At 42.5% G+C, this 27045-nt stretch overlaps 1 protein-coding gene across 6 annotated transcripts in view; it reads right to left on the bottom strand.

Moving 5' to 3' along the window:
• The window catches only part of TSPAN4 (tetraspanin 4), an 878022-nt gene that overhangs the window by 75278 nt on the left and 775699 nt on the right, over positions 1-27045 (bottom strand). For all 6 annotated transcript variants that reach the window (XM_059722559.1, XM_059722561.1, XM_059722558.1 and 3 more), the window contains one exon: positions 26237-26311. In XM_059722559.1, the coding sequence (XP_059578542.1) occupies positions 26237-26311 (75 nt within the window). The remainder of the gene's footprint in view (positions 1-26236; positions 26312-27045) is intronic.

Here is a 27045-nt window from a genome sequence, read left to right as displayed (position 1 = left end):
CCCTTGGACTCCTGAAGCCGAACAAGCATTTGTGGTCCTTAAGCAAGCCCTCACTCTTGCTCCTGCTCTTGAACTTCCTAATTATAAGAAACCCTTTACCTTGTTTTGTCATGAACGGGAAGGAATCGCTTTAGAAATACTCACTCAGCTGCATGGTAAAAAGCATCGCCCAATTGCATATTACAGCTCTGCCCTTGATCCCGTAGCTACAAAACTTCCTCCTTGCCTCCGTTCAGTTACAGCTGCTGCCTTGTTGGTTGAAAAGGCAGATTCTCTAGTTTTGGAACACTCTTTAACCGTTGCAGTTCCACATGCTGTGATGGCCCTTCTGCTCAAGGGCAAAACTCAGCACATTTCCAATTCCCGTCTTACTAAATATGAGAAACTTCTACTGTCAGCTGCAAATGTAACCTTAAATCGCTGTTCAATTCTGAATCCTGCGTCACTTCTGCCTATTGCCTCTGATGGTGAGCCTCATGATTGCCTGTCTATCACAACTCAATTGTTAACCCCTCGAACTGACCTCAAGGACATTCCTATCCCGAACTCTGACCTTGTTTTGTTTGTTGATGGTTCCTGTCTTAGAAATGATGCAGGCAAATTAGTTGCGGGATATACAATATGCACTCAGTATGCTGTTTTAAAAGCCTATTCTTTACCCCAAGCTCGTTCTGCTCAAGTTGCTGAACTCATTGCTTTAACACGTGCTTGCATTCTTGCAAAAAATCAAACCACAACCATTTATACTAACTCTAAATATGCTTTTGGTGTTGTTCATGATTTTGGACAAATCTAAAAACAAAGAGGGTTCCTCACTTCATCAGGAACCCAAATCAGTCATGGTTGTTATATAAAAGCGCTCTTAAAAGCTGTTCAATTGCCTCTTGCTATTGCTATTGTTAAATGTAAAGCTCATGAAAAACCCTTTGATAATGTCACATGAGAAAATGATCTGACAAACCGTTCTGCCAGAAATGCGGCCCTTTCTGGCCCACAGGCTCCTAACTCTGTTTTTGCTTGTTTTTCAGCAAACCAGTCTCCTTTGGCTAGCCTTTCAAGTCTGGCCCTTCTTCAAAATCAGGCCCCAAAAAAGAAAATAAATAACTGGCTGCGTGCAGGATGTTCACTGCACCCCGACTCTCTCTGGCGCTCCCCGGACGGCCGCCTGGTGGCGCCTAGAGAGCTTTTGCCACATCTTGCTCGTTTAACCCACTCTGTGGCCCATACGAGCAAAGGAGGAATGATTGCTACAGTACAAAGAAATTGGTTTGCCCCAAATTTTCCTTTCATGGCACAACAGTACTGTAGCTCCTGTCCCATCTGCTTAGCTCACAACATTGGGCAACGGGTAAAAACAACACCCGCAGCCCATCCCCCTCCATGGGGACCGTTTATAAATCTGCAAATTGATTTTGTGCAGCTACCTAAGTGCTGTTCTTATAAATACATTCTTGTTATTATTGATGTGTTCTCTGGATGGGTAAAAGCCTACCCATGCGTACGTGCTAATTCCATCACTGTAGCAAAAAAATTGCTCAAAGAATTCATCCCTAGATTTGGATTGCCCCTCACAATAGATAGTGACCGTGGCACCCATTTCACAGGACAGATAGTAAAAAACATCTGCCAAGCACTCAACATACAGCAACACCTACACTGTAGTTATCATCCACAGTCAAGTGGTGCTATAAAACGTAAAAACTCTGATTTAAAAACACGCATTTCGAAGATTTGTGCTAAAACAGGCCTCAAATGGCCTGATGCACTGCCCATTGCTCTTATGCACATTAGAAACACTGTTAACAGAAAACATGGCCTAACCCCTTATGAAATACTCATGGCACAACCCATGAGGATGCCAGCTACACCACCTGTTGCCCCTCACCAAACAGACCTACAATTAACTGATAAAACTGTACTAAATTATTACAAGACATTAATAAAGTATGCCAGGTCTGTTCATTCACAGGTCCAAGAAGCCTTACCTCAACCACCGGATGTTCCCTGTCACAACCTCAAACCAGGGGATTGGATCTACATAAAGGTCTATCAACAAAAAAACGCACTTCAACCCAGATAAAAAAAACCTTTCCAGATACTTCTAACCACTAATTCTGCTGTTCGTTGCCAAGGTCACCAAACGTGACTCACGCCTCGCACTGCAAAAAGGTATCACCTCCATTGGACCCCGAAGCAGCTGTATTCCAACCAAGGTTGGGATCTTTCCCTGAGGCCAAGGACAAAGACCCTCAGGACCTCACTCAGGCAAGTGAGGAGCATCAGGGTGCAAGTGCTAGTAACCTCTCCCCTGCACCCAACACCTCAGCCCAGCCGGATTCATCAGTTAAAAAACGAAGATATCATCTTCGGCCTCAAAAAAAGTAAATGCTCCCATTCGGAAGATCACCACCTCGATCAAGACCAAGAGCCGACATTATCAGTCCTTTAGGTAACTTGAGCCCAGAGGACAAAAAAAAACTTTGGCTGCCATCCTGGGTTTGGCTGGTAGTGTTCTTTTTCTTACTGGTGCTGGTTATGTTTGTTGTTAAGATTCTTTGTCCCTCCTGTATCTAAAAATGACACTGATATCCTTATATATCACACTTGGATATCTCAGTATCACCCAAGGGGGGTGGGAAAAAAATTTGTATTTGCAGATCTCCCATGCGGTGGCTCAAGCTAGAAATAAAAGTAACTGCTGGATATGCTCTCACAGCCCAGCACACCTACACCAAGAAATCCCAATGATCGGAGTACCAATATCCCTCCAGCAATGGAAAACAATAAACGGCGGCTTCGTTAGACACTACTCGTTAGCTGCCCATCGGTCCGCTCCTAAAAAATGGAGGGCCGCCCCTGCTAACTGAATAATCTCCCCAAGAATAGAGGCGCCTTTCTGTTACAGATCCAACAACACCGGAGCTTATAATAAAGCCACACCTGTAGGACACTACCCTCATTGCCTAACTACTCTAGATTATAGCCCTAGTAACACCAGTGGAATCCTGTTGGATAACGTACCCTCTCTCAATTGTACAGGATTCATGGTCTACAACTTTTCTAAAAAACCTCATGTTGCTCTCATTGCAAACAGATCAAAATTTTACATTCACTCCAATTTTACTTCTTATAATATATCTCGGTCCAGCAGGATAGCAGCTAAACGTAAACCGTCCTATACGATACATATCAATCAAAAGTGCCGGATAGGGCACAACAACTGTCGAGATTTGAATACCCTTTCTGCCCCAGGCCTTTACTGGCTCTGCGGAAACAGGGCTCATAAAATCTTGCCCTGAAATTGGGTGGGGGCATGCACTCTTAAACGTGTTATCCCTGGTTTCAAAATACATAGTGCAATATATCTGGAACAAATAAAAAATTTCAACCATCACATGAAAAGGGCGGTTAACCCCTTAGCTACCAGAAACACAGGGTTCCATCGATTTATAAAAACCTTCATACCGTGGCTTAGAATAAAAAAATTGGAACTAGCCATAATTAACATTTCAGCCACAATAAAAGCTATAAAAAATGCCACTGTGGATGCAATTCAGGCTCTACAAAAAGAGATCTCCCAGATCTCACAAATAACTATACAACACCGCATAGCCCTAGATTACCTATTGGTATCCCAGGGAGGAATATGTGCCTTAATAAACTCCACCTGTTGTGTCTATGTCAATCAGGACATGCGAATCAAAACTAACATTCGCAAAATCCAAAATCAGTTAAGGGTCCTACATCAAGTGGCCTCAGAAAATACTGACTGGGGTCTAAAAAAAATGTGGCCTTGGCTAACCTCCTGGCTCCCAGATTTCGGGGCCCTTGGCAAAAAAATCCTGTATAGAATATTGTTTGTCTTGATAGTTCTGATAATGTTCTATGTCTTAATGCAACTGATCCTCTGCTGCGTAAAAGCCAACAGGAAAAGCTTTAGCAAGACAAAAAAACCCACAGCAGAGTCTAAAATAATGGTGTTACAAAAGTGTAAGCAGATTAAAAGAAAACATAAAAGGCTACATGATAAAATAGAGGGGCTCATGAGAATAAAAATTTAAGGCTAAAGTGAGACTAAATAGTCTCAAAGGGGGGGGGCTGTGGAATCAAAAAAAATATATGCCTTAAACTTTGATTATTTTAGTTATAAGATGACATAACCGCTTTGTATAGAATTGCTGGCTCGGTACAATAAAACAGATAAGGACAAGTGTTTGTTCTTTGTAACTCTTCTGCAAATGCTTCGCTCACCGCGGCCTTGAAGATAAAAAAAAAAAGTATATACAAAGTAGATTTCCAGGTGCAAGAAGGAGGTTTGTGAACTAACCCTACCTCCCCCATAATTCCCATCCTGATAACAGCAAAGAAATAATAAAATAATATTATAGCCGCTTTTCATGCTAATTTCACTATATGATCACGTGAGTTATAAACAACTGTTAAAAAATATATAAGCCTCCTGATTTTGCTCTTGGGGGGGGACCCCTTCCAAGTGCTTGAAAAATCCATGTCACTTTGGAACTCCCCCTACAGCTGTAGTTTCTTTTAAATAAAAGCTTCTGCTGACCTAACCCAAAAGTACTCTGTGTGTGTTTCCACAACACCACAGAGATTAGGACCAGCCTCTGTGCCCCCTGCCAGCCAGGGCTGGCACCCGGAGGAGCCTGGAGCTTCCCCTGGCTGCTGCAGGGAGGCAAAGCAGGGCAGGAGTGTCCCTAGATTAAAGCAAATTTGCTTCTGACAGGGACACGTTCAGATGCATTCAGTTTAATGTGCCTGAATTTTCTACACAGAAAATTCAGGTGCATTAATTGCATATGTGAATGCACCCAGTCAGCCATGACCCTGTAAAAAATCTATGTTTTTTCCACATTTTGCCTTCTAAAACTAAGGTGTATGTTTTATCTTGAGGCATGTTGAGTGTGAGAAAATGTAGTATTTGCTTTGAATTCACTCCTAAGGTTCTTATATGGACATAAAATGACCAGAAGTAATTAAAAAATGTTCTGTCTGCTGCACAAGGAACATCAAAAGTTACATACTGGGGTACTGCCATGAAGACCCCTCTAAAGATTTTTCACGCTGAGTGCAGAATGAGATAATGCCAAGCAGATGGCATTTGGAGTACCTCAAAGGTCCAGATTTGTTGTTCAACTGAGAAACAGACACTAGTGGGAAAAGTCCTTTAAGTCATATCTGCATTTCTGTGTGTCCTGGAGAACATACGGGGGAGAAAGGGAAGAAAGGTTGGGTTGACCCCTTAAACAGATTAGCTCAACCTCAGGGAGCCAAACAGTGATTCTGAATGTCTCACACTGCCCAATAAATCCTTCTTACACCCCAGGACTCTCTCTCTAGCTGTGAGTTCTCTTTACAGTACTGAGCAGTGCATAGGGTCCAGAACAGAACACAGAATTTGACCCAGACATGGATCTACATGGCCACAGATCCAAGAAAGTGGGAGCATGTAGATCATGTTCTCTGGCTGCCCATACATAGCAGCAACTGAATACATCTGGCTTTGGGGAGTATGAATATGAAAGCCAAAACAATGTATCCATATTCCACTGCAAACAAAAAAACAAACAAATCAATAAATGTGAGCAGAACAATCAATAAAATCCTCACATACTCCAACACCAAGTGGGTACAGCTGTAAACCATTTCTCCTTTGAACAGCTAAAGGCATGAACCCCCTGGTAATGAAAACACAAATGCATAAAATAGGTAGGAAAAAAGGGAGAATGAGATTAGTTAGGAAAAAACAAACCACACAAACAGAATGCACAAAGAAAGTTTCTAATTTTTGTGTTCTCTCCCTGCCCAATAACTGTGAATTCATGACACACATGCTACTGAAAAAAATATTTTCTTGCCCTTAAGTGCCCTAAATAAAAAGTAAAAATTGAAGCTTGAGACATATTTTATTTTTGCCTCTGGCAAGAGTTCAAACAGCTTTTTAGATGACGGCAGTTTCGAACAAGTAACACGGTGCAACATTAAGAGTTTATCACACAAGAGGATAAACACGACACAAATGAATACAGTCATTTGGACTTCTTTGCTCAGTTATTACTGACTTGCATCATGGACAGAACAGCTCCCACAGATAGTGAATGCTGGCAACGATGATTAAACTTCCTGCTCTTCACTTAAGAAACCACGCATCCCAAACCCATAGTCTTCCCCACAGACATCTCACTTAGCGATCTTTGAAATATTCACTCTATATGACTTCTAAAATTAACTAGCTTTTTTCTTTCTTTTTAAAGAAAAAAAAAAAGAATGGCATTAACATAATAAAGAGCTGGTTAACCAACTCATAGGCAAACTGTAATGGCACATTGTTACTGAAATCGTCACTGCACACTCCATAGCCACTGATTCAGAATGAAACCTAGCATTTCTATCAACAGGTGACAAAGAAGATGTGGCTTGGTCTTTGCTGAGGACAGATTAACACCTTGCCACAGTACTGTGAACATTGAACTCTTATCAACTTAATACACAGTCTTGCATTTAAGAAAGTGCCACAGAATTCCAGAGAAGGTGGAAAGAGGCCAAATTAAGTAGGGAAAGTAAGCCTTAAAGATAAAATCTTGGGTTCATGGAAATCAAAGGCAAAACTTCCATGACTTCACTGGGGCCAGAACTTTATTTCAAAGGGGATGTCTGTCTGTCCCGTTTGTTTATTCCTTGAAGACTGACACCTGACAGTACCTGGAAAGTGAAACCTAGGGCTGTACTAAAATGAATGCCATACAGCTGCTGTCATAATAAGAAACACAGAACCATTCTGGTCTCCTGGTCCTCTTCCTGTAATTGTCTTTTACCTATAAACTGACACTTGGAGTCAGGGGAGACAAGAGACTTATGATCAGCTATCAGCAAAGCAATCCTCACTCGCTGCTCAGTGCTCATCTGTGATAACAACGGTCATTATGGAAAGGCTTCCTCTGCCGTTTGTACATAAATCAGTGTCAAACAAAGCTCTAACCTCCAGAGACAATGAGCCAGCTTTCCATTGAGCACATCCTGCCATCTGAATTAGCACCTGACTGCTGAATGGCCAGCACTGTCAGCAGTAGCAGTGGGAGCAGCCCGCTGACATTCAGTTAAATACCAGGTGATCTTTTCAACAGATTTGGAGGTGCATGACACACATTTTCCTTCTGTTTTCCTTATGGCCCCCAAAAGAAAATCAATTTCCTTCATTCCCCAAGCTGCCTGACCTTGAAAAGCCCATTGCCTTGCTTTGTTTGAATGTATTGAGCTGCTCTTCTGCCAACTACAATACACTCCCTATTCATCAAGAAGAAGGTGGACCTGAAAAGAATCTGCATGATCCATTTTTTCCTAGTGTTGTATAGGGAATGTTGCTGGTGCGCCTCACTTTTGACTGTTCCTTAAACGGTTTTGGCTAATTCAAGTCTTATTGTAACTCTTTTGGTCCCAAACCTTTGAAGCAAAGACTTTGTACCTTACGTGAGGAATCTAACTAATATCACACTTCTGGTCATAAAATCTTTTCTCTTATGTGTTTCATGACTTTCACTTCCATTAATCTCAAGAGAAAGACTTTTTGTTGTTTTCCTAGGTGACATAAATGGCATCTTGACTCGTCTCCATTTCTCTTCAATCTATTATGCTTAATACTTCAATTTGTGTGTGTTCAGGTGCATCCAACTGAGAATCTAGAAGTGATTCACAGTAGATTCCTCCTATCTGCATAGCTCTTTGTCTTCTCCAAAAAACTATGCAAATAAATGGACTATACTAGTCAGTGGAACAAGAGGAGAAAAAAAACTGGAAACTGGTAGCATAATTCTTGATCATAATGTGACATAACACTTCATGTCACTCTATCTATTTGAATAATGAAAAGAAAATTCTATATGTAACAAATCAGTTATCCTTTTCTTAGACAGGACATTGAGTGAATGATTTAATATGACCAGTATGTATGGTGATTAATGACAGTAAATAAGTATGCATAAACCCCCCTTGAAAATTGTTTATTAATTTAAAACAACAAAAAGCCATATATAATCATTAACCAGATTATAAAAATGCTTCACAATTTGAAATATTATGAGAAATTATCTTCTGAGAGCATAAATCTTTCTGTGAACTATTCAAACTTTGCATTGTTTAATTAATCACTCCTTTCTAGATTTGGCTTGTGCAATCAACTGACATATACTAACAACCAATATGCAAACAACTGGACAAAATTTAACTAAATAGATAGTACACGTTTTCATTTTATGAGAAAGTATGCAAATAACCAAATATATATAAACAGTCAATGTGCAGTAAAGCAGAATATATTGTATTATGGTCAGGACTTAGTGAACAGATGAAAAATATCAGCATTACATCTTGATTTGGAGGCATAAAACTGGGGCAAAAAAAAATCTCTGATGGAGTAACCATTTTTTTTCCATGTGACATTAATATACTAAGGTTATGTCTCTATACTGCTTCTGTAGTGCTCCTTGAGTATGTCCCATATACCCATCTCCACTCACACACGCTAAACCTAAAAGAATGGTGTTGCAGCTGCTTCAAGGGCAACCCCTGTAGCTGCTCTTGAGACTTCTGTTTCCAGGGTGTTTGAGTGTAGCCACAGAGTGGCCCTGAACAACTTTATGGCTGTATCTCCAAACTTGGTCCATGTGAGTGGGAACAGGTGCAGGGGAGTGTGTTCAAGAATATCCATTCTCTGGGAGTGCAATGGAAACAGTGTAGACATACCCTAAATGATGCTAGAGAAAAACTTGTATACAAATGAATATTTTGATTAAATAACTGGTCACTGGCTGAAGAGACTAAGAGATCATCTTGGAGATAGAAAAGTAACTAATTAAGAGGGTGAAAATTAAATGAATGATTTGCAAATCAGATGACATAGAATCAAAACCTAGGCATGTAAAAAAAAAAAAGAACTTTAAGGAAGGATTTTTTTGTGATGGAAGGAGTAATAATGGGTATATACCACCTTGGTAATATATTACATATAGCATAAGTAGTGGTAAGGCATGTTTTCACCAGATAACTGAAAATTAACTTTGGTGGTAACTCATCCAGTACCTAAGCCAGGACATTGCTGCAAATATTTACTATATTATTGATCTGTCAAATACATATTTTATAGTAAGATATTCTTATTGTTATTGGTATTGGATATTATCATTATAATAGGATATTATTATTATAGGATACTATTCTTCTGATTTTCAGGGATGCTTAGAATCCACAAATACAGGTAAAAAAAGAAAAAAAAAATCAAGATACTTCTCCAGAATAAGTCTTATATCAAAACCCTACAAATCCCTCCCATGTTATCATGCATGTTCCACCATGCCATTTCCAAATTGGAGCCCTGAAAATACTGCAAAGATACATGTATCTGACTCAACTGAGCCAAAGTAACTTGCCCATATCAAATGCCATTTAGGATGTGCCTAATTGCAATCTTGCTGGCTACATCCCCTACGCACCACAATTTTTGCTTCTGCCACCATCTGCAGCTAGTGTGATTCCTCACACTTCAAGAGGGCTGGTAGGATGTCTTCCACCCATCTTTGACACTGGTGGGAAGGATTCAGCTTCTTTGACCATGGGCTGATGTTCCTAGAAGGACTACTAGGGAGAGATGGGAACCATCTGCCAAACAAAGGAAAGAACATCTTCACAGACAGACTCACTAACTGAGTGAGGAAGGATTTAAAGTAGGTTACCTGAGGGATGGAGACCAAAGCCCTGAGGTAAGTGGGGAAGCAGGAGACCTGGAGGAAGCACAAGGAGGAGAGGGCAACAGGGGAGGCTTCCTCATTCTTCCTGACAAAGTACGGCAATCGGCTAGTTACCTCAGGTGTCTGTACACAAATGCACACAGCCTGGGAAACAAGCAGGAAGAATTGGAAGTCCTTACATAGTCAAGCAACTATGACATGATTGGAATAACAGAGACCTGGTGGGATAGCTTGCATGACTGTCATGGATGGGTACAAACTGTTCAAGGACAGGCAGGGGAAAAGAGGAGGAAGAGTTGTGCCATATGTAAAAGAGTTGTGTAATAAAATCCTCTCCCCCTCTCTCTGACCCTCACTTGGGTCAGCCAAGGTGACCCCTCTCTCTCCCTGCTCCTCTTGGATCAGACTGGTCAATTAGGTGACCTGGCCAGATAAAATTCCTAGGAGGAGTGAGCAGCTCTCCTCTTCCTTCTGGTGGGCATTTTAAAAACTACAAGCAAGTACACCAGGCAATGGCCTGATGACTTCTGTAAGCAGAAACCTGGAAACCTGCCAGGAGTTAGCAAATATGTATAGGCAAGTGGCGTCTTAAAAGGGTCCCTCTATGCAATCTCTGTAAAGACTCAAGTTGCTTTTGTTTGCTCAAAGTGTATTCTGACTTCCTTGTTCAAACCCCCTCCCTCCCCAGTCAAGAAAATTGTTGGGCACTGAGAGAGAGACCTTTCACTCCCTGCCTGGCCAGCAAAGTTTGTCTTTTTATTTTCCCTCAGTCCTTCCTTACCCTACCTTGGGATACTTTGGGCTGAAAGAACCACTCAGAAATATTAGTGTGGGCAAAGCATCCCCTAGGTTCATGGGGTCTGTGTGCCGTGGGCTGCACAGAGCCCTGAGACCAGTGCCCGGGTGGTGGCAACATTAACCCAGGCTTCCAGGAGTTCTCCAGGAAGTGGGACAGCTGGCTGTAGGCTCCCTGAGGGAGACTCTTAAAGCAAAGTTTTGTGCCTGGCACAGTGAGGTGGGTGTTTCTGTGCAGTAGCACCCTCTACTGTGCTGTCACATGCTGTATGATGGCTCACAGCTCCAGCATGGAACTGGAGATAGTCCTGATGAAAATCTCTGAGGTAAGGTCAGAGGGGACAGCAAAAAGGGTGACATCATGGTGGGTGTCTGTTATACACCACCAGACCAAGAAGATGAGGTACATGAGGGTTTTTTTTCAGACAACTAGTGGAAGTTTCCTTGCCACATGCCCTGGTTCTCATCAGGGACTTCAATCACCCAGACGTACACTGAGAGGGTAATATAGCAGTGCACAGGCAATCTAAGAAGTTTTTGGAGAGTGCTGGAACAACTTCCTGGTGCAAGTGTCGGACAGACCAACTAGGGGCTCTGCTCTTCTTGACCTGCTGCTCACAAACAGGAAAGAATTGATGGGGGAGGTAGAAATGCAATTTGGGAAGCAGTGACCATGATCAAGTTCAGGATCCTGACAAAAGGAAGAAAGGAGGGCAACAGAGTATGGATCCTAGACTTTAGAAAACCAGACATCAGCTCAGAGAACTGGTGGGCAGGATCCTCTGGGAGGCCAGTCTGAGCTGCGTAGGAGTTCAGGAGAGCTGGCTGTATTTTAAAGAAACCTTACTAAGGGGACAGGAACAAACTATCCTGATGTCCAGAAAGAATAGCAAACATGGCAGAAAACCAGCTTGGCTTATCAGGGAACTCTTCGATGAGCTAAAACACAAGAAGAAAGCTTACAAGTGGAAACTTAGACAAACAGCTAGGAAGGAGTATAAGAGTATTGCTCAGGCCTGCAGGGATGAAATCAGGAAGGCCAAAGCACAACTGGAATTGCAGCTAGCAATGGGCATGAAGGGTAACAAGAACAGTTTCTGCAAATATGTCAGCAACAAGAGAAAGATTAGGAAAAGTGTGGGTCTCCTACTAAATGGAGGAGGCAACCTAGTAACAGATTATGAGGAAAAGGCTGAAGTACTCAATGTCTTTTTCTCCTCAATCTTCACAGGCGAGGTCAGCTCCCAGACTACTGCACCTGGCACCACGGTTTGGGGAGAAGGTGAGCAGCCCTCATTGGTGAAAGAACAGGTTAGGGACCATTTAGAAAAGCTGCACATGTCTATGTCCATGTCCATGCGGCAACGCTTCTGAGGGTGCTGACGGAGTTGGCTGATGGCAGAGCCACTGGCCATTATCTTTTAACACTTCTGGTAATCAGGGGAGGTCCTGGAATATTGGAAAGGGGCAAATATAGTGCCCATCTTTAAAAAAAGGGGAAAAGGAGGATCCAGGGAACTACAGACCAGTCAGTGTCACCTCGGTCCCTGGAAAAATCATAGATCAGGTCCTTAAGGAATCCATTTCTAAACACTTGGAGAAGAAAATGATCAGTAACAGTAAGCATGTATTCACCAAAGGCAAGTCATGCTTGACCAACCTGGTTTTGTGGATGCCAGGGAAAGCAGTGGATATGGTGTACCTTGACTTTAGCAAGGCTTTGATACAGTCTCCCACAGCATTTTTGCAACCAAGCTAAGGAAGTATGGGTTGGATGAATGGACTGTAAGGTAGACAGAAAGCTGGTTGGATCATCAGGCTCAATGGGTAGTGACCAATGACTTAATATCTAGTCGGCAGCCGGTATCAAGTGGTGTGCCCCAGGGGTCAGTCCTGGGGCCCATTTTGTTCAACATGTTCATTAACAATCTGGAAGATGGGATGGAATGCCTGCTTAGCAAGTTTGCAGATGACACCAAGCTGGGGGGAGTAGTAGATATGCTGGAGGGTAGGGCTAGGATTCAGAGTGACATAGACAAATTGAAAGATTGGGCCAAAAGAAATCTCATTAGGTTCAACAAGAACAAGTGCAATGACCTGCACAGAGGACAGAAGAGTCCCATGCAAAGCTACAGCCTGGGGACTGACTGGCTAAGCAGCAGCTCTTCAGAAAAGGACCTGGGACAGTAAGATGGATATGAGTCAGCAGTGTGCTCTTGTTGCCAAGAAGGCTAATAACAGATGAGGCTACATTAGTAGAAGTGTTGCCATAAGATCAAGGGAAGTAATTATTCCCCTCTATTCTGCACTGGTTAGGCCACATCTGGAGCACTGTGTTCAGTTTTGGGCACCCCACTACAGAAAGGGTGTAGACAAGTTGGAGAAAGTCCAGTGGAAGGCAACGAAAACAGTTAAGGGGCTGGGACACATGACTTCTGAGGAGAGGCTGAGAGAACTGGGCTCATTTAGTCTGCAGAAGACTGAGGGGTGATTTGACAGCCTTTAACTACCTGAAGGGTGGTTATAAAGAGGATGGAGCTATACTGTTCTCAGTAGTGGCACATGACAGAACAAGGAGCAATGGTCTCAAGTTGCAGCAAGGGAAGTTTAGGTTGAATATTAGTAAAAACTTTCTCACTCAGAAGTTTCTAAAGCACTGGAACAGGTTACCTACAGAGGTGGTGGTATCTCCATCCTTGGAGGTTTTTAAGGCCTAGTTCAACAAAGCCCTGGCTGGAATGATATAGCTGGGGATTGTCCTGCTTTGAGCAGGTGGTTGGAATAGATGACTTCCTGAATTCCCTTCCAACCCTCATTTTCTATGATTCTATGTTCCAAGGTATACGTATCAAAGGCAAAGTATCTTGTAATGTGGTTATTTGCAAGATCTGGTGTAGCTCTTATCTAGTGGGTAAAAGGGAGTTTGGATAACATAAGATATCCCTACCATGTTCTAGCTTTCTGGCTTCTTCTCATGGTCTTATATCCTTTGACACCTCCACTTATAAGAATCAAAGAAGCTAATGATGATTTGAGAAATGCATGGTGAAGAGTATTCCCTCTTTTCATTTGGAATTTAATCCATGTGTATCACCGCTGAGTTAAAAAGGGAGACGATGAAGAACGTCATCTACAAATTATGTCTAATAAAGTGGTCTATTCATAGCATTCTTTTCAATGGCAGTTGACAGATATCAGACGAGTAGTGCATTCCATTGGTCTGATGAAAGTCAGGTAACACAAAAAGTCATTTTCTTCCATCTTTGGTATATATAAAATGTTAAACATTTAGTTTACTGTCAGGTTATAATGTTGTCTTAAATATATAGTGACACTTCAAAAATGTTCTTAGAATGAATAAAAAATGTGCTGTCTGTTTCAATACACCACCCCAGTCATTCCTTTTCATTTGATGCAGTTTATTTTTAAATAACTGGCTCTACCTCAATTATTTATTTTATCAGCCTTTAAGAAATCTATCTTGCCTTTTAACTAGTCCTTTGCTTCTCAGGTGCAGTGCTAAAGTGAGGTGCAGCATATCCCGGAAGTTAAAGTAAAGAATATTAGAGGCAAGAGGAACTGGTTTAAGTAATCACGTAGGATCAGTCAGATGATAATATAGTGCACTCACTCTATTCTTGTTCTACCCAGAGATCATAATTGGTGTATTAGGTAACCAGAGGTGACTCACTTAAAGAACCATCCCACAAGATCCTGGATACTAGGGGTGTGCGAAACGGGACCTGTTCGATTCGGATTTGGCCCGAATCAGGGATAGTGATTCAATCACTTGATTTGGATCACTTTCCCCGATTCAATTCAGCCAAATCCAAATATGGTGATTCGATGCTGATTTGGCGAATCAGCTATTCAGACACAGGCACCGCTTTACAAGTTTTTTCTACATACCTTGAGGTAGCAGTGCGGCTCATGATCGCTGTGGTACTGGGGTGGATGGAGTGTCCCACAGCAGTGCAGGGGGCTCTCCAGTGTGCTTGGCAGTGAACCCGGAAATACACATACATTTAGGCAGTTATTTTTACCACAGTAAGCTAGTACTGACCCAGGAGGCACCAGTCACTGAGCCAGGGAGGGGAACATGTGGGGGGAGCCCCCAGCATAATCCCCAGTAGACCCAGAAGTGCTTCTGGTCCACTTACAGGTCTGCTGCTGAGCGCACTGGAGAGCCCCCCATGCTTCTGTGGGATGCTCCATCTGCTCCAGCACCACAGCAATCATTAACCTCTGCTACCTAGAGGTGTGTAGAAAAAAACATTTAAAGTTGTCTGTATGTCCAAATCGCCAAATCTGTCCAAACGACTAAGAGGGTTCCAAATTGATTCGGAGAGATTAACGGGTCCTCTGATTCAATTCGGATTTGGAGATTTGGCCACCAAATTGGATCAAATCTCCGCCGAATCGAATCAGGAACCAAAGCTTCGCACAGCACTACTGGATACATCTACATGTACCATTAAGGTGACATGATAAACTCCAGCACAATTTGCACCAGAGTTTATCACAGTGCCTTAATGGCATGTATAGATGTTTAAATTGCTGCACTCCAGGGCACACATGGAGATGCTTTGCTTGGGACTGCAATAGTTTGAGCTGGGACAGAGCAACACTGTGCTCCAGGAGGCGGCAGAGGGTGGCACTGGGGCTAGCTGGAACACAAGAGTGCCCCAGCATGCACAGCCCTGTGGCTTGAAGGCAGCAGGGGTGATGACTGGGTGCAATGTATGCCCACGTGAGTGTTTACACATGCATTTAGGCAGTTATTTTCACCACAATAAGCTAGTACTGTCCCTGAGACATTAGTTTGCTGAGGTCTAATACTGTCACAACTGTAGACCATGATGTTTTACACTGCAGCAAATTACTCTACTGTGCAACTAAGTGGATGTGTAGATACACCCACTGAGTGCCTCCCAAGAAATATGGGGAATTCTTAACTCACATTGGCCTTGATGGCAATTGAGAGGGCTCAGCATTTATTCGTAGGTATTAGGTATCTCATGAAATCTAGCCATTAACAATATTTTTTATTCCTGTGTTCCCAACTCTGTGAAATGGAATACATTTATGCACCCATCTATACTTTGAGAACCTTGGATAAACAGTGTGTGTTAGTGCAAAATATTAATTATTGTTATCATATTGCAGAAGTAACTTTGGGAGAGGCCAACTGAAGACATGTGGCTTTGAGCATAGTTGCTGCTTGCCTTTGAAGGAGTATCTATTGGAAAACCTCCAGTGCAAGGTACACATCTAGGAACCATTTAATGTAATTACAGAAAGCTCCCATGATAAAAACACAAAAAGGTGCTTTTCTCCCTAGATCATGCTTTATTCAAGTAATCCGTGCCAGGCAAGATGATGGCATAGGAGGGTCAGTCTCTGTTGTCTGATCATGATTGGTACTCAAACAAAACCCTGAAGTAAATTTAATCTTTCTGAAAGTAAGGACTTGATCATGATAGCTCAAGCCACACATAGCTCAAATAGTATTTATGCAATATTTCCCTACACAATGCTGGAAGTAACTAACCTTCTAACCACCTAGTCTGATGTCTTATGGGCAGAAGGGGAGCCTGAACTGTTTTAGTGTTTTGGCAGTATCAATAAATATGCAGTGGTAACTTGGACGTGACAGGTAAGTTCATTTTGACTTGCCATTTAGGCCTATAAAGGTGACTGGCTACTGTAGTAGCCAAGGCCAACAATCTGGACACTAGTATTAGCCATGGAGTTACGCTTTATTTTACTTTGAAGAGCTGGATATTTTTTGTGGTGAATGGTATGTGTATGTGCGCTCTACCACTTTATTTTAAAATTCAATTGATCCTGAGCACAACAGGTGAGGAATTCCCAGAAGGGAGGCCTAATGCATTTTATTTGTTATTATTGTTTGTGTGTATGTTTTGGAATAACACCTAATTATGAGTGTGCACTTAATACTTGTCATCAGTACTTTGCTATCCTCAATGACCAATACTAATAGCATTTTGCAGTGGAACTTTCTATCAATTCCTGCTGTGACAAATGAATTAGAGAAACTAAGAGATTTTTTTATTATGTTTGGTATTTCAAACGTGCAGGCAACAGCTTCCCCCAGCCTCAAAATAAAACCCTAAAATCCTATGTTAAGGTTTCAAGACTCCAAGCATTATGCTGCTAGTATTATTAGCTATTCATCCCTTAAGTGCTTTATAATAAATGAAAATGTGTTAAATGCTGTTAGATTCCTTACGGAATTACATATGTGACCCATTCACTCGGATGTCCAAGTCACTATGACTAGCATTTCCTCAATAAGGTCCAAGTTCTGTGATGCATGTAAATGAGTATATTGATTTTGATGAGACCTGCATGAAAGATTAAAGTTAAATCACATGGACTTAGGCATGTGCTTAAGTACTTTGCTAAGTAGAGATGGATTTAAAAAACTACAGTTAAATGTTGTGCTGAACTGGAGACAAAACGACTAGGTTACAGCTCACTGCTCATGACAACACTGCTGCAACTCCTGCTGAGTGGCATCACCCATGAAATGCAAATGAACTGATGAAGGTTGATAATGTTACCAACCAAAATAAACCATACAGGCAACTCTTCCTGTCATTTCTATTTCAAACATGTCATCCCTATAATTCTGTTTTTGGTCAGAGAAGTACAGGAGGTTCTTGATCAAGTTCTAATGCAAAAATCGTGGAGGACTCAAAACACAGTTTCTCTCTAAACCAACCTGCTTTTTTGAAAAGTTACTCCTCCATTATAATGGACACTTCCATGAGGTTCTGGATATCAGCACTTACTTGGTTCTCTCATTTCAGAATGCTGCTAAGAGAGGCAACAGCTCTATGTTACAATCTGTTCAGAGTGTACAAAGAACTCCTTTAAATGCAAATCAAGTGGAGCTTTTAACTGGGAAATAAATGCATTTGCCAAGGAATAAGCAGTCTGTTCAGAAACCATCTAAATGTGTTGGTTTTAAAACATGAATGATCAGAAACAGTTGTAAAGATGTTGTATTACTACAGCAAAACCCAGGCAGAAGCACGCACTGGAATTAAGGATGGCCTGGCTAGCAGTCATCCCCATGGTCTCCTCCTCTACTCTGATGAACCCAGGTATTCCCCACTGTAGTAATTTTCTTAAATAATCCCCAGCACTGCATGACAGCAGATGAAGATACACCAACTGTAGAAACAACAGGAGGGATAGCTCTGACAAGGTTCCATTGTTTTTACCGCAATACAATTTAAGTATGTACATATGGCATTATGATCAAAATGCCAGCAGGCACTAGCAGCTGGTCTGAGTGAGTGCTTTCACCACTGCTATTGAAGGTAGAGATTTGAAGATGCCAACACAGACGAGGCCTTGCCAGGATTTCAGGAGCTAGGCTGGGGTGGGGACAAGTTGGTAGGAAAGACAGGGTGTACAATATAGGGAGTAAGACAGTGACCAAGCTCTCCTGGCTTCTTCTAGGGCTCCCAGGACATTTTGACGTTCATATGTTCTGTCCACTCTACAGTGAGGCAACTGCTATCTGTCCCAATGGGATGATGCCTTAGGAACTGTATGGAAACTTGAATGCTTTCCAAGTAACTGTAACTCTTGTGCAAGTTTCTGTGCTAGTAGCATGGCCTAGCTCTTAATGAATCTCAGTCTGCCCATCTGTGAAAAGAAGTTCATAGAAACATAGAAAAGCAGGGCTGGAAGGGACCTCAGGAGGTCATCTAGTCTAACCTCCTGCCCAAAGCAGGATCATCTCTATCCAAACCATTCCACACAAGTGCTTGTCTAAACTATGCCTAAAACTCCACAACTAATCCTGTCAAAAACACTAATAGCTCCTTAACCTACCACAGGTAAAGCAAGGGAATGAATGGATCTTCAGATGGTTGGGAAATGGAAAATTGATTCTGCTGACTTTGTAGTATAGCTCACATACTACTCCAGTGCAGGTATATAGAAGCTGCGACTATTTAGAGAGAGGCTCCAGTATATAGGCTAGGCTGTCTGAACGAAGGAAACTGGAGAAGAGCCAAGCTTGAGAAGGCATGAACTGAACTTTATTGCGTTATTCATTTCTTTGGTTTTGAGTGCAAACCCTTCCTCACAAGCTGAGATCAGCCTGAGATGAAAAAATTATTCCTCATCCACTTAAATAAGAAATTCATAACTTGACTCTTTGCTCATAAAGCCATACACCCAGAAGGCCAGTTTGTACTGTGGCCAGACTGTGTTTGAGGATTGGGACCTGGTAGTGTATGGAGTAACCACTAAGTGCTGTGTGTTTCAGGTGTTATTTTGGATTAACATCTGCAGATAAGAATAGATTCCCCCATCTCCCTCTTCTTGCCCCCTCCCCCCACCTTGCAAAATTTTCTTCTTGGCATTTGTAATTCCAAGGGGAACAAGAACAATAAGGAATTAAAACTGTTAATCTTTAAAGATACGGAGTCAGAAAACATGTCAATCTTCAGGCCATATTCTTTATACTAGAGTAATAAAAATTATAGATGAAATCGTTACGATTTACTGGAACAGTAGAAAATTAAAGCATTTACACATGATAACTACTGAACATAGAAGCAACCATTATTTTTCAAGTACATACTTTTATGCTCCTGCTGATAATTTTCACTGCAGTTAATGGGTCACGGAAGCAAAAAGAGACCCAGAGGAGTTAAGTGCAAACCTCTCATTCAAAACCCCTAACCTTAACCATCAGTTCCCAATGGAACTACTTGTTCTCATATAATCAGCTTCCCTATCCAATGATCTTTTAGTGTTTTTATGCCTTAAAATGGCTTGTATTATTTAGTTTGACATTCAGAAAAAAAACCCTTACATTTGTTTAGTCATGTTTTTCCATTTGTGGGTGTTAAATAGAGGCACCACAGTTCTACCTACAAATCAAAAGAAATAGGGACATTTGAATAAACAAAACAAAGAAAAAATAATATATCATGGTTCAAAAGAGTAAATCAGGATTTTCTTTCTATGCCTCTAGGAGAATGATCACAGTAAAAATAAATTCAGATGTTTAAAATAAGGGGAATGAATAAGATATAACCAGTACAAGCACTGTGCATCTTTTTAGCACAATTTACATTCTGATAAGGTACAATTGCTACAGTGCTGAGCACTGTTGGGAGTTGGTGGGGCTCAACCCATGAGCACCTCTCTGGATTGAGCCATAATGAATTCCTTTGTAAAACTTTGAAGTTTAACCTCTTCACTACTTCACAGATTTCTCATCAATACCTACACATCATAAAGGCTAATTCATAACAATGAGTCCAATAGATCCAATCCTGCTATATCCTGACGCAAAATGAATCTTAGTGATTCTCAAACAGTGTCATGGCATGCTGGAGTACTACCAGATCCTTTGAAGGGTGTTGTGAGGTGGGAGGAGATAAGTAGATAAGCACAGGCTCAGGCTTGTTCCTTCCTGGCTGATCCCCCACCCTCACAGCCCAGCCTTTCTGCAAGGAGGTAAGCACTGTAATACATAAATTAGTTTTTGAAATTAGGTAGTACTCAATTCACAAAAGTTAAAGAGGGGTGCCTTAAATACAATGAGGTGTGCCTTGGGTCTAAATAGGTTGAGAACTAAGGCTGTGAGAAATTTTGCCAGCAGTTTCGTTTCAAGGCTGTTTCAACTCGTTTTGAGCTCAAAACAGTGAAATCGAAGCGAAACAGAGAGCTTCGAAACAGCCTCAAAACAAAATGAGGCAAGTCAAAACGTTCTGAAATTTCCAAAACATTTCGAGTTTCAAAGCTCAGGCTGGGCTTGCCTCCAAGGAAACAGAAACTAAAGTAAGGAGAGCTGTCATTATTGACTGTGCAGCTGGCCAGTGACTGTCATCCTTTCCTGAGGTCCCTTCCAGTCCCAGTGCTCTGGGGGAGCAATTAAAAAACTGCCTCTCTTTCCTGGGGGCTGTGGGACTCTCCATTTGCCCCACCATCTCAGCATTCATGAGCTGCACCTGGTACCTTGAGGTATGTAGAAAAAACATTTAAAGCTGTGTCTAAAGCAGGAATAACTGATGTTATGTGACTGCGTGTATGAGAGAGAGAGCATACAGAAATGCCATTGCCAGTGCAGGGATGTCCCAAGAGTAAGGGGTGTTCCCTGCAGGCTCACTCCTCAACATACATTTGCAACTACTGAGCAGAACTGGTAAGCAATCTCTTTGCTGCTTTTCATAGTTCCATAGTAGTTAGGGGTCAGAAGGGATCTGAATAGATAATCTAGTCTAACCCCCCGCCACTGGTTGGAGCACACACTGGGATCACATGACCCCAGACAGGTGTTTATTCAACCTCTTTTTTAATTTACCCAAGGTAGGAGCAAGGACCATTTCCCTAGGAAGTTGGTTCCAGATCCTAGCTACCCTGACAGTGAAATAGTGCCTCCTAATCTCTAACCTGAACCTATTCTCTAGCAGCTTCTGGCCATTGTTCCTCATCACCCCAGGTGCTGCTGGGGAGAATAGGGCTCTTCCTATTTGCTGCTGATCTCCCCTAACGAGTTTGTAGGCAGCCACCAAATCCCTCTCAGCCTCTGCTTGCTGAGGCTGAACAGGTTCAGGTCCCTCAGCCTCTCCTCATAGGGCCTGCCCTTTTGCCCTCCAACCAAGTGGGTGGCCCTCCTCTGAACCCTCTCAAGGCAGGCCACATCCTTCTTAAAGTGCAGTGCCCAGAACTGGACCCAGAATCAGATGGAAGAATTGCACTGTGCTTTTCTCCAACCTAGCCCAGCATTCTTTTCCTCCTCCTTATGGGAACCACTCAAGGGGTTAATGTCATGTAGGTGACTAAATAGGCCATCAAGAGAAATGGTACAGGAGGAATGAGCTCAGACTCTGCAAGAGAAATACGCAGTGCAGCTCTAAGAGGAGACATTAACGCCTTAGTTTCTTCTTCTTCTTTAATTCCTAAGCTATGTATTGATGAGTTGTTCTATGAGTCTCTCTTGCTTTACAGCATCACATATCAAGGAATACAAGCATCACATCTCATGGAGAGGGCCATAAAGCAAAGGGGAATACTTCTTTCACCCAACCTAAGACTGAGATAGGCATATTCCCATACAGAAGGGAGGCAGAGGAAGGGGGGAAGATATTCATCCTAATGCCTAGGGGTTGCCCAATAACAGAAGACACAGAGAGGCATGGCTCCCCTGTCAAACAAGGGTGGAAAGAAAACTATGTTTTGACTACCTCCCCCCTCCTGCCATCCTGGATGCTGAGGACTCCAAAAGTTGGTCTTGCTCATCTGCATAGCAGCATTCACTCCCAGAGCAACAGAGAGACAGCTCTTGCCCCCAAAATAATCTGATTGAGAGTGAATTTGATTTCCCTGCTGCTATTTAACAGTTAACATGGTGCTAAATTGTGAGTCATGGTGATTTACGTAGAAACAGTCTGCTCTGTAGTCCTGCAGACAACTGTAAGTTAATGTCAACGTGCAGCCAAATGCAGCATCACTTCGTCTCTCAAAAGGCACCACAATCTGTAGTTTATCACTGTGCACACTCTGCTCTGGAAGGCTTCATTCCATGGACGTGCATTCTTAAATCAGCCACGGGAAACAGCACTGCAACTGGCTCAGTTCAGTCTTTCCACTCTTTTGCAGGATTTTTTTTCTTTCTTACATCTTATGATTAAGTCAAAGCACAAGGTTCTAAACTTTGTGCTGACACCAACTACTTCTGTAGCCCAGGGCAACTGCTCTGCTTCAGTCTCCTTTTCTGATTGGTGATAATAATACTGGCCTCCTTCACAGAGGATTGTGAGGATTGATTAAAGTCTGTAATGAAGGAAGAGAGCCCCTGCTTCACTAATTTTGCACATGGTGCAGAAGGTTCATCAGGGAACTATTCACTCCTTCTTTAGAGATAGCAACAGGGAATAATGATCATTTCCCATTCTATATTGAGAAGAATTTTACATGCACGCACACGTAATCAACAGACGGCCTGTGGGTACTACAGAGACCTGGTGATCTCTGAACACTGAGTACACAAGAGCCTATTGAGTCTGATTTGTTTTTTTGAAAAAGGCATGCAAAGCTAATGCTGTTTTCTTTTGATGTGTGGGTGTTCATGCACTAGCTCAGTTAGAAATATTTCAAGGAGCAGCACTAACTGGATAACCCTGGCGAGGAGATGCAGGCTTGTCTGGGTGAGCCACGTTCCTCACACTGGCAAACGCAGCAAATTTTTCTCTCAGATCAGTAGATCTGACACACAAATCTAAACATGTTATCGGGAAATATTAGTTTTAGGCTGCTGCTGTTTACTTATGTTTGAACACGTCCGGTACAAGGCAGAAACACAGGAAGTGAAACCCATATGCAGACAATTGATTCACTTAATTTAGCATCTGAAACTGAAATATTTTGAGGTCAGAAAGGATCATTATCTGACCCTTATTGGAACACTTGCATGCTGCACATGCCATGCCATGCCACCTCACCCAGTGATTCCAGTAGCGAGCCCTATAACCTGGGGTTGAGCTAAAACAGAACTGTCTAACTGCCTAGCCTGCTGCCACACTTGTCCCCCATGGTTGTTCCTGCCTTCCCAGCTAGGAGGGGACTGGAGTGCCTGAGCTGTGGCAAAGAAGAAAGTGGCCTGCCACATACTGCAGGTGGGTGGTGCGTGTGCTGGAATAGGGGGAACAAGGGCTGCACATGCAGCAAGAAGCAGCTGGACTGCCTGTGTTGTCAGGGGGAGCCTGCCCATGTGGCACACATGGCCAAAAGGCGTGGCATTGCAACATGCATGATGGGGAGAGGGGACTGCCTGAGTTGTAGATGGCAGGAGGGAGATGTTGCATGTGGTGCATGTGGCTGGGAGAGGAGGGGAGCAGCACTATCTGTGCTGTGCAAGCAGTAAGGGGATACTGGGCAGCCCACACAATGGGAGGGAGCAGCCTCCGGTGCCTGGAAGTTGGATGGCCCTGAGATACAGCATGGGTTTTAGAGTAAGACACAGTAGGAACATCTGTAAGTGCTATTAATGTGCTTCAAGCCTACTGGCACAGTAAACTTTCCCTGGGAGCATATGCACATGTGCGCCCAATGGGAGCAGTTCAGTGCAGGGCTACTCCTGCCTTCTCTCCTCCCCTATAGAAGCCAGGTGGAGCTCCAGGCTCCCCTGGGTGCCAGCCCTGGCTGGCAGGGGGCACCAGGGTCAGGCCAGGGCTCTGGGGAGGCAGGGGAGCTCTCCCGCCTCCAGGGCAGCTGCCTCCATGCTCTGATTGACAGGGGTGGGAGCTGGGTAACAGTCCCCTGCTCTGGGCAGCTGCCTGCATCCCAGCCCCATACCCCAATCAACAGGGGTGGGGGTCTGAGAAATAGTCCCCTGCCCCAGGCAGTTGCCTACCTCCTAGCCCCTCACCCTGATGGGCAGATAGGAGTGAGGGCTGGGACACCATCCCGTCCCAGGCAGCTGCCTGCTTCCCAGCCCTACTCTAAGGGGCAGGTCAAAGTGGAGGCTAGGACCCTGTCCCCTACCCCAGACAGCTGTCTGCTTCCCAACCCATGTTCCCTGTTGCTTAGACTGACTGGGAGCAATTTGCTCCCAGTTGGCTGTCAACACATTTGCTACTGGTGCAGTAGCTACTGTGCAGTAAATCAATTACCTGTATCTACAGGTAGTAGCCAACTATGCAGTAGACTAATTTACTGCACAGTAAATAATGCACACATGTAGATGATGACATTTTACTGCGCTGTAGATTAGTTTACTGTGCAGTAAAGCGTCTCATGTAAATGTGCACAGTCCTGAATTTAACCTTATCGGTTCCACCGCTGGCCTACAGGAGATAACTTAGAGGAAGGTGAGCTCTCCCTCTGCCTTCAGGAATAACACAACCAAAAAATTCTGTAAGACATGTGCAGAGGAGGACAAGAAACTGAGATTTCTTTTTGACCCTGGTTTCCAACCACATTTGGCTTGAAGAATTAGGACTAACAGCCCTGGTAATTATTATCCCAAGCAACATAACAGCATGGCTTGCTTTATTTACATAAGTATCCAAGCTTTTTTTCCTTCTTCTCCACTCATACATATTTTATTAAATTATTAGCCTCAATAATATCTCATGGCATTGCATTCTACAGGTTGATTGCATATAGCATAACAAGTATTTTTTTCTCCTTTAAACATGCTACTTTAAAAATTCAAGTACTTCCTTCCCTTGTGCTTTTATCATTGGCTTTCACTATGTTATTCATTATTTTAGATAGCTATGATCTCCCCTCTTAACATTTCACCTTTCCCATACCAAATCATGATGGTCTTTTTAATCCTTCTTCATATGGAAGTCCCCGCTCCCATTGGTTCAAATATTTTTGGTTGCCCTTTTCTGAGATAAAGAGATCGGAGTAAAGCACTCAATTCAGTGAGGCCATTCTATCAATTTACATAATGGCATTTATTTTTTTCTGATGCCCCTTCTTAATAGACCCAAGTGGTCCATTTGTTTTTTTGGAGTACTACTGCACATTAAGCAGATGTTTTTATTAAGCTGTCCTCTCAAACCAACAGAACTTTCTCCTGAGCAGTTACAGCTAATTCAGAATCTATCACTACATACAAGTGATTTTAAATAGTCCTTTATAATGTGAATTATCTTCCAAGTCAACTGAAGGGTTTCATCTGCCATACTGTTGTCCAATAAACTCCTTTCTGAGACTCTCTTAAAGTAATTAGTAATTATTTACCAATTAAACAGTTTGGGGATTCGAAAAGACATGTTGCCACTTTGTTATTCTCTCTATTTGTAGATTATTATTAAACTTAGTGAGCAGCACCAGGTCAAAGAACCTGGATATTAACATTTTTCCATTCTGAGAACCTGCCACTGATTCTGTTACAGCTACATTTCCTTGATGGTAACATATTTTATTAGAAGCTGATTGGATACATATAGAAATGATATCTGATGATTTTCCTGGACTATTTTTAAAGCCTTTTAAAGGAATTTGAGTATGCTGAGGAGATGACATTTGCCCGTAAACTAGCTGTCCTAGTTTGCCATAGAAACAAAGGGATGGCCATACTGGATCAGACCAGTGGTACACCCAGGTCATATTTGAACCCAGAGGTGAAAGGTTCTTCTGCACTTTCACCCTGGCCTGTGACACTATCTAAATCTTACAACACTAATTTATCCAAAAAAAGAAGTTTGACAGAAGATGCTGTTTACCTCTGCCTTTTATACTTCTCCCAGCCATACGTTCTTTTTAACAATCCCAAAAGAACTTCTGAAATGTGAATATACTCAAAACAGTCTATTGCTCCTTTTATTTCAGCTGCTCAACATCCTGCTGTGATTAGCACCTGTCTATTAGGTCTCTCTCTCCCTTTTATTCCCACCCTGGTGAGGTTTGGGATTTTTTTTCTTAAATCGTGATTGTATTGGTAATCTCCCTGACCTTGAATTGTACAAAAGAGCAAGCGAGCGTGAGAGAACCTGTGTCCTGGAAGGTTGTTTATGTATTCTGAGAGCACTTCTTCTAAGAGGGGTGTCTCAGGGAAGAGGGAAGCATGATGTGCATACCAAGGCAAGAGCTTCATGATTTATTTATAAGGGAAGGGGCATAAAAAACTTCCTGAAGGGGAAAGAAGAGAGAGAAAAAATCATACGTACCTTGTCGGTGTAGACGAAGAACAGAATCACAACGGTGAGCTCCAGCAGGAATACAATTAACAGCATGATAAAAAACTGTCAAGAGAAGAGGGGACAGGGGGAAGAAACAAAAACCCAGAAGCATCAAAATCTGTTTCAGCTTATTCTGGCTGCACAATAATGACATTCAATAGGGCATGCAAAAAAGGCAGCTGTTGTCTCATAGCTAGCATGGTACTGAGTTGCCACTTATAGCCAAGCTGGGCATATGTGCTAGGCAACACATGAAAATAAGTAAAAGGCCAGTCAGACACATTGGGTGTCCAGACACACACGGGATCTGCTTCTGTTCCTGCTGACTTCAGTGAGAGCAAAATCAGCCCTCACAGCAGCAGTCATTTATTAGGCCCTGAAATCAATGTATAATCCTGGTGCCTTGGTAGCTGCCCTCTTTGATAGCAACACCTCAAGGATCTCAAGCATATTGACTTTTCCTTGTGTTTAACCAAATCTTTACAGTTAATAAAATGGCTTTGACTTCTCTAGTTTGACTTCTTGTTTTGTGGAGAGTACTTCCATGTGGGGAACAGTGCAGCTGGAGGTCATTTTGGTTAGCCGGGGAATAGAGCAGTTAAATTGTTTATACCCTATGTTAGTCTGACGGATCCTTTATACAGTGAACAAGTTGAAATTGGAGGTTTAAATTGGAAGAAGCCTCCTTTGTATTTCTAGCATAAGAGCAAAATTGGTCTGTTCCTTGTTTCTGAGTAGAGAAACATCTAAATTCATCCCAGTAGTAATTAAGCTGCTTTAGCCATGAGTTTCTGGAT

This window comes from Alligator mississippiensis, chromosome 2 (assembly GCF_030867095.1).
Source record: "Alligator mississippiensis isolate rAllMis1 chromosome 2, rAllMis1, whole genome shotgun sequence".
Lineage (NCBI taxonomy): Eukaryota > Metazoa > Chordata > Crocodylia > Alligatoridae > Alligator > Alligator mississippiensis.
The sequence above is the reverse complement of the archived record's forward strand: the minus strand, read 5'-3'. Positions and strand labels throughout refer to the sequence as shown.